At 40.8% G+C, this 15,624-nt stretch overlaps 1 protein-coding gene across 1 annotated transcript; it reads right to left on the bottom strand.

Annotated features, from left to right (window-relative positions):
- Window positions 1–2,493: 2,493 nt before the first annotated feature.
- LOC111221099 (carnitine O-acetyltransferase-like) lies at window positions 2,494–15,618 on the bottom strand. The gene is made up of 14 exons (XM_022744429.1): window positions 15,535–15,618; window positions 13,907–14,203; window positions 13,702–13,820; window positions 12,638–12,691; window positions 12,126–12,291; window positions 11,098–11,272; window positions 10,668–10,846; window positions 10,416–10,516; window positions 10,059–10,178; window positions 8,554–8,676; window positions 6,003–6,138; window positions 4,546–4,608; window positions 3,926–4,063; window positions 2,494–2,886 (listed from the first exon to the last, which is right to left on the bottom strand). Exons 1-14 carry the CDS (start codon window positions 15,559–15,561, stop codon window positions 2,671–2,673), a joined length of 1,914 nt encoding a protein of 637 aa, XP_022600150.1. The 5' UTR covers window positions 15,562–15,618; the 3' UTR covers window positions 2,494–2,670.
- Between the last annotated feature and the right edge of the window lie 6 nt (window positions 15,619–15,624).

A 15,624-nucleotide genomic window follows, 5' to 3' on the forward strand; every position in this document is an offset into this window, starting at 1 on the left:
GGATTTAATAGCCTGCAGGGAGGCCTGTCCTGAGACTCCCATTTCAGCAGCCTGGTGGTTGGCATGGCCACAAGTCCTGTTATAACACACAGCTTGATGTAGTCAGCCAGACCAGTAAATAGCCCAATGTTTTTGTTAAATTTCCCTCTCTAAGATTTGAGGAGTAAATTTCCATGTGAGGAATGTCATTCAAAGTGATAATTATGTTCCTTATTAATAACCAGACACAGGGTGCCTTTTTAAATGGATAATTTTTTTAAGTGTAAAATTTACTGGTTGTGAGATACCACAGGGATCAGGATCAGAATCAGAAAAAGGCAGGAGGCTGGGCAGACTGGTGGAGCCGTTTCAGTGTGTCTCTAAATTCTCACCTAACAACTCTTCCATCACCCGTGTTGTGTCCAGAAATCGCCACACCAGACAATATTACTACTACTCTGCCCTTCTGACTCCTCCAGCTTACTTAACCCTAAGTCTTTTGCACAGATTTCACAATCATCAACTTTCCTTTCAGCCCACAGACTCGTTTACTTCCTGTATCTAATACTCTGTAAGGAATGGCCTCCTTTTCACAACTGGCACCCCAGTTATTTTATTGATTCAATCTATTTAACTTTTGTTGGTGTTAGGGAGTGTTGGCATTTGTTAACATGGTGTGACTGAAGCCTCTGTTTTCACAAAGCTACTGGGGATCCTAATAAAAGCAGCAACATCAAAACAGATGTTTAGTGTCTTCGGTATCTGGAGACGCTTTATCGCGTCTGAGAAAACAACCCTGATGATGTCATCAGGATTATTTTAGTTTGGCTTGAAACAACCTGGAGCTGTGAAGTCTGAATGGCTGTTAACAAGCCATAGAGGGTCTAACGAAAAGATGCCATAAATTGCATCATGGGAAATGATTAAAGATCAACGACAGTGCTTTTAGAGCATAACTCATACAAGGGACTGAAAACCAGGAAGTTTCAGCATCTAATTTCTAAAATGTATTTTTTCTCATGAGTTTGACCTTTACAGAAGTGCAAATCTAATAACCTGCACAAGTGCTACTGATACCAACCACGTGGCAGTTCTGAGAAGGACAGTGGTGCTTCTCTAAAACTTCTGCAAATAATTTTACTGTAAGGACAAAACCAGCAAGAAGCCACAGCAAGTGTTTTTTAAAAATGTATTTAAATTAGGAGGAAGTGTGGAACAATTTGACACCTATCCCCCCACACACACACACACTTCCTCTTATTATGCAATTTTCCTTCTAGATAATCCTCCCTTTAATTAACCTAATTTCTACATTCATAATAGTTACATCTCTTCCATTACACCTGCTGTATGTTCACTATCTGGCAACAGATTGGATTTAATGCTCAAACACAAGTCAATCAATCAAGTCTGACATCACTAACTGAGGTTTACTAAAGTTTCCAATCAAATATTAAATTCAGGAAAAAAAACATAGCATGGCACTTCACTGAAGAAAGCAATATTACATCCTTTCAAACATGGCAACTTGAAGACCGTGTGTGTTTTATTCTGACTTTGTCGACTCCTACTGGAAATATGAAAACAGACTCTGTATATAATAAATATTTAAAGCAAACAGATGAATAAACCGAAACAGTAGACTGCTGTGCTGCACACTGAGCACAGCAAGATTAATAAACTGAAAAGTAAAAAAAAAAATTGTTTTAATTGCTCGTTAACGTGGTAATGGAAGAGAACATTTCTGATACTGACCTTACGAATAAAATCAAAGCAGGATTAGACAGATACATAATACAATTTGTTATGTAATCTTTGTAGCCACTAAATGAAAGCCCTGATTATTGATCTGTGTCATAATGGATTGATCATCAGCTAATGCATGATTGATACATGAGCCAGGAGAGGCATTTTTAAATTTAACTTGTGCTGTAACAATAAAAACACGTTGGTGTACAGCAGCATGGCTAACATGATGGGACCACATGCATATTCTAGAAAGAATTAGACTCTGCACATATTAAGAAACTACATCCACAGGTCCAGAGAGTTTATTCTTCTGAGAGCATGACCTGATGAATTACTAAACTGAGCGTATGATTTACTAATCCCTGCAGGTGGAGTTCTACATCCGTGTTTTTCTGCTGTGTGACCTCTGATGGGACCCATACAATTTAAAACGCCATTGTAAACTTATGTCAGAATAATTCACACTGACCAGTTTCACTGTGATAAAACACAATGTCACCCCATGAAGAAGGTTTTGGACCTTGGACCATGGAGGTGTGAGGCACACAGCTTCAAACCAAGCAGGTGATTTGTTGATAATGAAATATTCAACCACATTCATTAAGTGATACTTTCTGTTGTAAACAGCTGCTTGATTCTGGATGATGATGTTTCATTGTAACACAACAGATGTATTTGTAAAAAGTGTGTAATGATATTTATAATTACTGAATTGAATGTGTGTTTGCATTTTAACAGGAGGGAGCGGCAGCTCCCAGTGATTGCACAGCAGGAACCACAGGATCATTTAAAGTCCTTGATGATAAGCGATAACAGAATTCTGGCTCAGACTATTAACTGGAGCTCTATAGTCTTGCACCGGGTGTGGGGTATGGTCATCCACATGTCAAACTAGCCCTGTAGTGTCCACTTCATCTATGAAGACATCAGTAATGTCTGGTTTTACAGTTTAGCTCTGGGAGTTTGTTCCAGCAGTGTCCTCATGTCTAACAGTGCGTCCTCCACCGCCTGGGCCAGATGTGCTGCATTGGTTTCTGCACAGGTGTTGAAAGATGACACAGCAAAGTTGATGTGATTGTTCATTGGGTTGTAGCACACGCCGTATCCGTTGGGTACGACTGGACCGAAACACATGACGCAGTCTGTCTTGGACGGGACCTGGTGGTGAGGATGTAATTAGTTAGTTAGCATACTGTTAAAAATAACATTAAAAATAACATCTACTACTATGTTAAACTACTCACATGCATTTATTAAAATGTTTTAGTACTATGCAAGAATTTTCCTCACTGTATTTTTTATTCCTCCGTGCCGGCGACAGTCGGAGCCGGAGTCATAATGTTTATGGGTTGTTTCAACCAGTAAATGGGCTCAAAACAATTTCCAGTTCTGGATCCCCTTATCAAAACTTTTTCAGTAGTTTCTCAGACGGGGAACGAAGACGCATTAAAACGTTGTGGTTATATTCCACTCAGTGCAGCAACAAAACAAATATCAACTGTCTGATGAAACAACAGATTTATCTTAATATTTAAGAATCTGCCTCTTCTAATCATGTTAATAAAACAATTAATTACCAGACAAGTAAGAGACTAATACTACAGTAATTCACTATCAGTCCTAAAGCATGGACAGTCTGCTGTGCTGCAGGGTTGTGTGCTCTGTGACAGTTCCTGGATCAAACCTGTTATGACTCAGTTTGATCCTCAAAAACAATATCATGAAAAAAGGATTAATTCTACTTTATAATTCAGCTAAGTAAATTTCTGATTTTTGTTGCACGTTGCACTTGACATTAGCTGAAGATGAACTTGTTGCATGGCTGCAGGTGGCAGAATATTGTGGTAAGTTCTTTAACATGTTGGACGGTAGATAAATATTTAAACGAGGAACTTATCATTTACTCTTTGTGGTGAGTTTTCTTCTGAAAATATGACATTTTGAAGTTGTTTTGTTGAATTTGGAAAGTGTGAATCACTGAGTGTGAAGCCATGTGTTTATGTCTCCTAACAATAGTTTTGCTGAGTTATCACAGGTTTGTTATGTCATCAGTCAGAAAGAGGCTAAAGAAACTAAACAGAGGACATGAATGAAAAAGATTTGTCGGCCGCGGAGCTTCACAAATGTGGGTATGTTATCAATTTGGAACTGGAACCAGTTCTCGTGACCTATCCCCAGCTTCAACCCTGGTCCATACCTGACTTGTAGATAGCTGGTAGTGTAAGGCTTTAGCGTAGGCAGTATCTTTGAAGATATCAGGAATGGAGAGCTTTTCATCCACAGCCTGCATTTTAAGGCCCAGGAGGTGTCTGTCTATGGCCTGGCCACTGATCGCCTGTGAACAGGAGAACTCATTAGTCTGAAATGTCAATCATTTGATGTCAAATAATACTGACAAATAAGGGAAGCATTATTTTATATTTTTTCTCTATGTATGCAATAAGCAGTAAACACTAGGTACAGTTCCTTTAACAGCTGATACAGTGCATTTTTGAGGACTATTTTCTGTGTCATCTACATACAGTGTCATACTGAAAATCTACATTTGGTGCTCTGGTGGGTGTTTGGGGCACACCTTGTGTATGGGACTGAGTCACAAATAAACTACAATGTGTGTGTTTATGTTTATGAAGAAACACGTCACCCAGTGTAACATTGATGTGTTTTAACAGCTTCTGGACAATGATGGAGCTATATGCAGGAGTAAGATATATAATGCTTTAAATACACACATGTTCGAGCTATTCATAGTTTGGATCTGCACATGGGATTTGTTGACAATAAGAAAAATATAGAATCACCAGACACACCACTCACCATGCTAGTGTACGTCCTGTGTGCTTTCACAGCTTTCTCCATCATATCAAGCTTCTCTGCGTTCTGTGAAAAACAGGAAGAAGACAAGAATGTAACGACACGTCTTACAGCAGGTTTAACAGCTTTCAAATATATTTCAAACGTATGATTCAAGCTGCCTGTGTAACAGTGAAATCCCTCAACATTAAAATAATAAATGGTACAGTTTACTCTTTTACACTCATTATACAGTGGCAGGAAATAGTGAATGAACCCCTGGGAGTTATCTGATTTTATAAACATTTGTCTTTAAATATGATCAGATCTTCATCTCAGTTAAAATTATGAACAAACACAATCTACTTGAACTATTAACACATCATTGTGCTGTTCTTTTTCATATTGAATAAATCATTCTAACTGGAGTCAGGAGTTATCAAACTTGGAGTCCAGTCAATGAAACCAGACTTGAAGTTTGGGCCAGAGACACAGAGACTCAGAGTAACAGCTGAATGTTTAAAGGAATCATTGGAGCTGGTTCACATCTCTGCTCATGAGTCCACCACACACACATCATGGAGCATAGAGTCCTGTTGCCATGGACACGACAGAGAAAGCTGCTACTGAGGTTGAATTATTTGGGAGGAACGTGCTGCTCTATGTGTGGTGTAAAAAGTCTCTGCACATCATCATGAAAACATCCTCCCACAGGTGGAGCAGGGTGGAGGGAGCATCAAGATCTGGGTCTCTGCTGCCTCTGGACCTGGACAGCTCCACATCATCAAGTTTATCAAGGTCTCTTCAGGATCATGTCAGGGTGTCTGTCCACCTGCTGAAGCTCAGGAGAAGCTGCTGATGCAGCAAGACAATAACTCTCAACATCAAAGGAAATCCACCTTCTGGAGTGGTCCAGTCAGAGCCCAGACCTGAACCCAGTAGAGATGCTGTGGACTGAGCTCAGAGAGCCGCTCACACCAGACATCCTGAGAATCTGTCTGACTGAAGCAGCTCTATAGGAAGAATGGTTCAAACTTCCTCTTTTACATTGAGCAGCTCTGATCAGCAGCTAGTGAAGAGCTGGTTTCAGAGGAGCTTCAGCCAGTTATTATACCCAAAGTTTACTGACTGTTTCAGTATGTGTGTTCAATAAAGACATGAAAGGTTATAATTGAACATGTGATATGAGCTTAAGCACATTGTGTTTGTCTATATTTGTGACTTGACATGAAGATCAGATCAGCTTTTATGACCAATTAAAGCAGAAAACCAGGTGATTCCCATGGTACATCACCACTTTGTCTCTGGCTCCATCTCTGGTTTGTGTACAGTGACGTTTCTCTCATATGGACAAAGTCTGAGAATTAGACTGATTGATAAAGCTCCCAACCTTCTCTTGTCTGAGATTCTGGGTTGTGACCTGAGTTCATCAGTCACTCAGTCATGAATACATCTCATTAGACTTTTCCCTCTCATCATACCTGTTTGCTGGGGTCATCAAAAGCTTTGACAAAGGCAGCTGAGGCACTGGAGGCTGAGCGGATCGTATCTGTCCGGCCCAATTGGAACATACGCAGAGAAGCACTTTCATACGTGGCACAGCACCGTTTATACATCCTGCCGAAACAAGAGGAGGGACAGTGAGAAAACCATGAAGAGACTCTGAGAGTGTATGGAGCTGCACAGAGAAACAAGCTGGTCCTAATTACATCCAATTTCTAAAAGTGACCTTGAAGTAAGAGTTGCTGCATGAAACATTTTAACCGTTAATATTTGATCTCAGCTCCTAGAAGAAAAGAACTTCAGAGGTCTGAGGAGCCAGTGAAGAGTCACCAGCAGACAGCTGTCATACAACAGAGAGAGGACACACACTCTCAAACACACTTTGGAAAGATGATGAAAAGATAAGAGAAATATCCTATATCTTCAGCCTCGCATGCTTAAATATATAACCATTTATAATATTGGACACAGTGCAAGATATGTTATCTGTCAGAGGGCTGATCATGAACCTGTGGTGAAGCATGAGTGTAGGGTGAGACAACCTCACTTCCAGTGATGGGTCGACACGCCTCCTTTGTTTCACACAGGACAATCTGACTGAAGTCGAGTCCAGCTGGTTTGAGAGAGGGAGTGGAACTGACCTCTCCTTAAACAAATACTGATTGTTTATTTTGTTTTCTGACCGTAGGTGAAATAATTTTAGCAGCAGACAAGAAGCTGTTTGGCTGCAGAGAGTAAGTAAGTAATGACAGTAAAATGTTTGATTAAATGCTGTTTAATTAACAACTTTGTGCACTGCTGTTGTTAGCCTGTGGGCCATGCTGCCTCCTCTTGTTATGTTATGTTTATGACCAGGAGTGTCTCGATATACCGGGACGATAACCATGATATTTAAAAAAGGAAATATTGATATTGTGTTAATATACAAATATGATAATGTTGTGATGGCAGATGTTGGACCGTGTTGATCTTTTGATTATCAGTTCATATGGTTGCCATTATGGTTACAGACTCTCTTTCCACCTCCCCACACTCATATTTGAGTCTAGTTCATTTGCCAAAAAAAGAGACAAAACAAACAATAAACAAAGTTGTATATATAGATATCATGATAATATTATCGTACATTCTTTTGGCCATGATAACCGTGTAGTGAAAGTCTGATTTCATGACAGCCCTATTTACAACCCCACCCCTGCTATTTCCTCTCCAGGTAGATTTCACCAGGTGGATTTTGACTGATGAGATGCAGCTGTGACATATTATTTCTGCAGGTCTGCTATTGGCTGATTCAGTTCTTGAGGTGGGGCATTGTGAGTGGACATTATTGTAACCCTTATTTTGCAATACTGCAGTCAGCACTTAAGAATGATTGAGCCGCGTTTGTCTCTCACTCGTCTGTGACGCATGTCATTAGAACAGATACGCTCTCTTTTAATCAATCCAGCTGTCTACACAGGCCGTGTTTTACTCACTATACACCATATTTTCACACTTCCCGTGTTTTATGTGTGTGTGTGACTCTGTATGGGGCTCTGGGTGCTTCCAAAACAGATGAACTCCAGTCAATACTGTCCTTAAACACATCCTGTGTAGCCACAGGCTGAGCACCAGAGCTGCTGCTGCCAACGTGCTGCCCACTCCACATTCTGTATAGACACAGTGTTCGGCTACAAAGGTTTGAGGTTCTATTTAATATGAATTTTTGACCATTATTAAGACTATTCCTTTAGTGGACTATGTGCACACACACAAATACCTAGGTGTGCACCTAGACAGTTAACTGGACTGGTCCCTGAACACGGAGGCCATCTACCTGAAGGGGTGGAGCCGGCTCTTTTCCTCAGGAGGCTCAGGTCCTTTGACGTCTGCAGTGAAATGCTGCACATGTTTTATCAGTCAGTTGTGGCCAGTGTACTCTTTAATGCTGCAGTCTGCTGGAGCAGCAGCATGTTAGACATGAACACAAAGAGACTGGATAAGCTGGTAAAAAAGTCTGGGTCTCTGCTTGGCAGGAGTCTGGACTCACTCAGGACTGTTGTGGAGAGACGCATGCAATGTAAGATGGAGGCCATCTTGGACAATACCAACCATCCTCTCCACAACATTCTGGCAGGACAGAGAAGCAGCTACAGCTGCAGCAAACGTCTCATCTCACTGCGCTGCAGAACAGAGAGGTTCAGGAGATCCTTTGTTCCCACTGCCATCAGGCTATACAACACCTCAGCCAAAGGAAATGGACTGATCTAATTATTATTGTTTATTATTTATTATTATTACTACCAATGAGCTACTGGACACATGATTTTCCTCTAGGGTATGAATTAAGTATCCATCCATCCAGCCATCCATCCATCCATCTATCTATATGTATAGTCATTGGTATAATATACAGATTAATTTTTATTTTATTATTTATGTTATATATATATTTTTTTTTTACATGAAACCTTCACATCTTATCAGTAACCCTTGTTCTAGAGACCAAAGAATAAAAAGCATCCAAACAAAGACTTTTCAGCATCTCACCTGTAGTAGGCCAGCTGCAGTGCCATCTGTATGAAGGCATCAGGGCTCATCTTGTGGGCCTTTGGGACATTTTTCCCAAAGTGGCCGAACACTATAACCCTCATATCCAGGTCTTGGGCCAGTCTGTGGTGGGAGAAATGTCAGAACAGTGAGAGACCTGGTCTATCTCTGTGCTTCATGACATGATTTAACCTATTAAGCCCTAGGGATGCTGGAGGGTATGACTCGCCTAGACAGACCATCAGGTCCATTTGCAAGGGCTTGGTCAGTATGGATAGGTAAGACCTCAGAGAATTTATTCCATGTGTCATTAACATTTTGACTGTTACTATAGCTGAGTAAATTGTGATAAACCAAAGGAAAATTAAAAAAAAAAAAAAAATCTCGCCTAGAATTTATTTTCATTTAGACAGTGGATAACACTATGATAACAATGGTCCCATGCACTGGGATGCCAGAGTTCATTCAACAACTTCATGACTACAACTGTAACAATGTAAGCCAGGCAGACTCTCCATTTGGACACTTGGATAGTGTGTGCCAAAGAGGTTTTTCACTCTCGAAAGGAAATCTGGCTACAAAATACTAATGATTTCCACTATAGGAAGCTATGTGTACACAATACAACCCTTAGCCACTTCATTTACCCTATGCATCATCAGATTGTACCATTGTGCACAACCATTGTGTGTAAAAAACAACTAAATTGTATTATTTTGTCTCCATTTTACCTCTGAATATCTTCCTCTAAATTGCTATGTTGATTCTACTTCGTTGACATTGTAAAAGTTAAAGATTTACATAAAAAATACTATATACAAAGTTCAAAATACAATAAAAGTTGAATTGGCCGTGCATCACGCTTAAAATCCCAATCTGTGGTGAAAGTCTCTTGTCCTTAAGCTCGGGTGTAGTATTGCAAGGAAGCAAGTCTTATGGGAGTGTGACATACCTATTACATATAGCTATTACATATTTTCTACATCTGCGAGATGTAGAAAGAAGTTAGCGCTGTGTATTTAAACGGCAGTACCACCAAAAGCGCGGGGCTTGGGGCTCAGTCTTTTCTATCCCGGCCCCCATCTCGACCGACTTTACTGGAAAATTGTATCGGTAGCCTCAAAATGACCATGAAAGGGTAAGGAAACAATATTGTTGCTTTTGAGCGAGCGGATTACATGTACCATCGTGATTCATTTCAACTGTCTGCTTACATTGATAGGTGTCTTATTTTGAAACAGAAATATTGAAAGTATTGCCAAACAAATATTCTTTGGACTACATACACTTGGACTATTGTTTTGGTAGCATTAAAGCGTCATCTTTTAGAAGCATTAAAAAAAAAAAAGTCTTTTTACAGGGAATTATGTATCACACTGTTCTACCGGTACCAAGTTGTCGGGCTTAAGAGGTTATATGTGTATGTATATACATATACATACATATATATATGTATATATACATATGTCTTTATCTTAGAGTGTCATTATAAAAGGTGCTCTCACATGTTCATACTCTGCTTGGCCTCCTCAATGTCATTCTTGATCTCAGGTGTGATGTTGAAGTGTAGTTTCTGGGGCGAGGGCAAAGGAACCATGGGAGGCTGCACCGTCTCCTGCTTCCTCCTGTTACCACACACAAGAGAAGAGAGAAGAACAGAAACAAATGTTGTAAAAAACAACATCACCATTAACTGTACTTAATAAAGCCCTGGTTTTCTGTCTGTGGTCAACCAGTCCATGCTGTGAGTCAGTGTACTCACTCTGTCCTAGTGCTCACTGTAAAATGATAATAATGATAATGAGTTATAATAATGTCCAAACAAACATCTACAGAGCCTCAATAATCTTTGACCTACTTACGTGTACTCTACAACATGGTCGATCAAGGCCACAATGGGTGGGCCTTCAGCGGGGGCATGCTCGTAGTTTGCACCACATGTCCCGTCCTCTCCAATAATAAACTGAAAGAAAGACCGGAGACTTCAGAGAACAAAAAAAACAAGCATTTGTATCACATCCTTCCTAAGGAATTTGTTGACAGGGTTAAAGCAGGTGAAATCCAAATCACATGTCAAGTTCCTCATAATGACTAAAGAAGTGCTTATGTGTCACCTGCAGTGTCTTGTCAAACCAGCGGTTGCCACTGTTCCACTGGGAGCCTCCTCCGTGCAGCATCTGCACGGCAGCAGAGCTGCGGTACAGCTCGTCAGAGACTGCAGGCCTCGCTCCATCCAAACACAATGTGAAGATGCTCCTTTGGATGGCGGACACAGATTCTTTGTTGGTCTTATCTGAGCAAATCAAGTACACACACACAAAGCAAATGTGCTGTCAGACTGCAACAGTTACAAATATATATATCAAGTCACTTTTACATACTTTTATAGTTCCCTTATTAGGAATGTACCTAATTTATTCAAGTTATTATGAGTAATTTTAATTTTAAATGCAGTTACAAGCTTGTGATTTCTTAGACTATCACTGTGACTGGTGCCCTGAGTCCTGCCTTCTTCGGCTCAGCGTCAGTGGTCAGTTAGCTCACCCTTGGTGAGATTGATGTAGGCCTTGGCCCAGGAGTCACGATGCTGGGTGGTCAGGATGCCGACGGGCTCCACCTTGGCCTGTACTGAGGAGCTGCAGATTCTCTCCAGCTGAAGACAGAGCTGATTGACAGTCAGCGGAGTCCCGTCACTGTTGTACACGTCCAGCACAAAGAACTAAGTCCAAGTGAAGAAAATAAAAGTTCAGCCAGGCTTCTCATTTTTAGTTGACAACTGTTAGTTTTCCAGATAAAACAACAACTGTAGCTGGAAAATGTTACCAGCTGCAGCTAGTTAGCTACAGCTGGTAACAACAACAAACTTAACAAATTATGAACATTACGTCTGCAGACCTGGGGTCTGTATCACACAGAGAGGTTAGTGGGCTATTCAGCTCTCAGGGCTTCACACAGGTCTGCTGGTATCATGAAGGCGGTTCACCATAGCAACCTCAGGGGCACAACTAACCAGCTCAATAACAGGTTCAGCTCAGCAAATCAAACCAAAACATATCAATATCAATTAAGTGACTGATAATAAAGAGGTAATTTTAATAGATCAGTATAATAACTATGATTACCACAACAGCAAAAACATTTTTACACTTTCATGTGTCCACTCTGGGATTAAAACAAGGCTGCTAACAATTAGAGAGATTATAGTTTACCATACTCACAGTCTAATGAATGGTGATTATCCTGTAGCTCAGACCAAAGCAACAGTTTCTTTTCATCCACACAGACTGTGTTGACGTTCCTCACTGATTTGGTGATTAATTCTATGACTTATTGAAAATAATTTGTTCCCAGTTCCCATCCAGTTGTTACCATACTAGTCAATTACAACTACTGAACATGTTGAACACCAACCAGCAACTACACATTGATAACCAGCTTCAAGCTCCAGTTATACTGGATCACTAATGTCAGGCTCCCCAACAAGACACATACCAGGTTGAACTTTGTGATACAGGCTCATGGTCCAAGAAGCACATAGACAGAGACACATGGTTTGGACCAGCGCTCCTCACCTGAAGGTTGTGCACTACAATGATGTGTTTTGGGGACGGTGAGCTCTTTGCGTGGTTCACCACTGAGTCTCTCTTCAGACCAGGGATACGGCAGGATGAGAGCACTTCATAATACTGATTCATACACAGGGGATTTCCTCCCAGGTGCTCCACTGGTAGTGTCTCACTGCAAAACATACAAGCTCTGCCATTACACACTAAACTGCGACTACAGGGTTTGATGCACACACAGTATTACAGAGAAAGTAATAATTGTAGAGGAGTGTTATAGGTTTTTATAAAGATACATACAATTGATTGCATTGATTGCACTGATTGTACATGATGATGTAAACATAAGCAAATATCTTCAGGAAGACAGAATTTGTTTTAAACTACAGTCCATTTTTACATCATCAAATTTCACATCCCAAATTATATGGATTCACTCCTAGAAGACAGAAACTAATAAAAGTTGTAGGATGCTGAAGTACACGTGTGTCGTTGAAGAACATTTTCAGCTCAGTACTCACTTGTCAATCATTGTCTTAAAGTCCAAAACACCAGCAATCAGTTTGGCAGCAAACCTGAACACAGATAATGTGATAAATCATTTAAATGTTAACTTGTAAGAATATTTACCTACGTTGGGAATAAAGGAAGTGATTAAATTTCTGAAAACATCACTTTTAAAAACCAGAATGGATCACTGTGGCTCAGGAGGTAGAGCTAGGGAGGGTTGTCCACTAATCGGAAGGGCGGTTATTCGATTCCTGGTTCCTCTAGTCCACATGTTGAATTGTGGATCAAGGTACTGGTGTGTGGGTGGTGTGTCTTCCTCAAGCTTGGGTCCTCTGCCAGAGGCCTGGGAGTTTGAGGGTTATGCGCAATATCTTAGCTGTTCCTAGGATTGCGCTCTTCTGGGCAGAGACCTCAGATGTTGTACCTGGAATCTGCTGGAGCCACTCTCCCAGTTTGTGGGTCACAGCCCCCAGTGCTCCGATGACCACTGGCACCACTGTTGACTTTACTCTCCACATCTTTTCTAGCTCCTCTTTCAGCACTTGGTATTTTTGGCGTCCAATGTACGCTGTTCCTGCCTGCATCTTACATCCTGCTATTATATGCTGGACTGTCTCAGGAGCATCTTTGCACAGCTTGCAACTGGGGTCCTGTCTGGTGTGGTAGACCCCCAAGTCTAACAACCTGAGACTGTACACTGAGCGGAGCGAGGGAGGCCGAGGACTGGTGAGCGTCGGAGCTACTGTCCAGGATGAAACGACCAAGATCCAGGAATACATCAGGAAGATGGCCCCTGAAGATGAGCTGTTAATTAAATACCTCAGGCAGCAGAAACCCCATAACCCCATCATGGAGGGACAAACCCCTACATGACATGTACCACAGACATATAGAAGAAGTGGCTGATATCAAGAAATCCTATCAGTGGCTGGAAAAGCTGGAAATATATATATATATATATATATATATGTGTGTGTGTGTGTGTGTGTGTGTGTGTGTATGTATAGGTTTTAATTATAGGTTTACTTTAGGTTTTAATTAACTGCGACTAAACATGTGCTCTGTGTGTTATCACCTTATTTGTCCCTGCTTATCACTGAAGTTCATTCGAGGCAACACCAACCCAGGACTTGAATGCACCACCACAGGCAGCCGGTATTCAAGATAAGCAAGCTGCACCCACCACTCTGAAAGCTACAAAGACAGAAACACATACAAGTATATATTCTCCCAAATCTCAATATTTTTTTTTACTCCACAGCTGGTGTAGTTGAGCTCACCCAGTTCTCAGTGTTGCCTGCTCTCTTTTCCAGGCCTTTCTGCAGTCTCTCTCCGACCCCTCCTGCTTTCTGAAACTCCTGCACCAGCTCTTTAGTGTACTTCAGCTCGTCCACCTCCACAATGGGCTCCAGGGCAGTAATGTAGCGCTCACAGGTCTGCTGCAGCGGGGGGACAGGCAGATGGGGCAGGCCCTGCTGGTGGGTCAGGTATCTGCCAGCAACCCGAGTTGCTGATACAGGCTTCACTAAGTGGTTTGGTTTCATTAAGCCGCAGGGTTTCGCCATCCCCACCTTCACCTAAGACACAAAGAGGATATATTATTGGATTTTTGGGACCGATGACGATACAGATATTAGGGAGTAAAAAATTCTGATATCAATATATTGGCTGAGATATATATATATATATATATATGTACACAAACACTGAAAAAGATATGTAATGAAAGCAGGATATTTTATAATTTAACAATAAACTTTATTGCCCAAAATGACATCAGAGCACTGAAACACTAAATTTCACTGGGAATTAAATAAAATAACTATAAATAAAAAACATAAGAACAAATATGTATATATGTATTATATATATGTTTAACTTAACCGATAAATTGGTCAGGCTCTGTATAAAATACATGTTTACTGTAAGAGTGTGCTGTTGTTATTTCCCCAGTCAACTGTGAAAAATAACACTTTCTGACTGACTGGAAGAGTCTGGGGCCAGTTGAGAGTTAAAGTTTCCTTAAAATAAAAATCGTTGCTCAAAACAACCCTAAGTCTTCTCTTTTAGGTTTCCTTAAAATGTTCACTTAAGCATTTTAGGTTTTCTCCTTATCTTAGCCTTATACTTAAGGAAGCACTTAAAAATCAGTTAAACGGTTGCACAGAACACCTTAGCAACTAAAACGTAAAAAACTAAAAAGGTACCTCTGACAAGACTTGACAAGACTTGACTGAGTTTATGGTGATAAATTAATAATAATAAGAGTGGACAACACCCTTAACGATGAGGAACTGATTCTACATCACATATTTGATCTGCAGTCAGTTTATGATTTGTCTGACTGTCTAGTTGGAAACCCCTTCTTTCCTCAGCTTAATGTTTGCTCTACAGTTTTATGTCACATGATCTTTCTGGTCAGGTGTAGTCGAGCTGTTTCATGTCCACAGATCATCTGTGTGCTGGGTCATCACAGAGTTTAAACGCTCTAACCGTTTGCTGAACACTGTTGTGAAGTTTGTGTCAAAACAGGAGGATAACATAGCAACTCGCTCTTTAAATGTTACTGTCTTCCCACAAGTTAATGCCTAAAGATGAATAATGTAGTCTCGATCCATCTTATCCTTAGTATCTTTTCGCTATATTTAATCTTGGCAGAGCACAAAATCACCTTTGACCCAGTTGGGTTAGCTAACCGTTAACGACCGCTAACTTTGCTAACAGCTAGCCAGCCGACATTCCTTCACCACCTAGTGAGTTCAGCAGCGTTAACCGATTCCTCATCAAAATCATTGAGACTGCTTCATGTCCACGACAGTAGTTATCAAGTCAACAGCTCTTATCTCTGCATTAAGCTATATTGGCTGTGGGCCAATCAAGCACAGTCAGCTAAAGGTACGTTACTTACCATAGTTCTGCTGCAAATGCCCCACATTCTGCATTCAAAGTAACGCCCACAAACTCAGGTCCGTCAGACCTCCAGGTCCACTGTAACGGG

The sequence above is a fragment of the Seriola dumerili genome, unplaced genomic scaffold (assembly GCF_002260705.1).
Source record: "Seriola dumerili isolate Sdu_G_001 unplaced genomic scaffold, Sdu_1.0 BDQW01000081.1, whole genome shotgun sequence".
NCBI classification, from domain to species: Eukaryota; Metazoa; Chordata; class Actinopteri; order Carangiformes; family Carangidae; genus Seriola; species Seriola dumerili.

What these genes read in the sequence shown, in the direction of transcription:
- LOC111221099 (XM_022744429.1), bottom strand. Translation starts at nt 15,561, where the DNA reads ATGTGGGGCATTTGCAGCAGAACTATG. An exon ending in GGTTTGACAAGACACTGCAG is followed by an intron (nt 10,517 to 10,667) that starts GTGACACATAAG and finishes TCTTTCTTTCAG; the next exon opens with TTTATTATTGGAGAGGACGG. An exon ending in ACCAGCTATCTACAAGTCAG is followed by an intron (nt 2,887 to 3,925) that starts GTATGGACCAGG and finishes CCTCACCACCAG; the next exon opens with GTCCCGTCCAAGACAGACTG.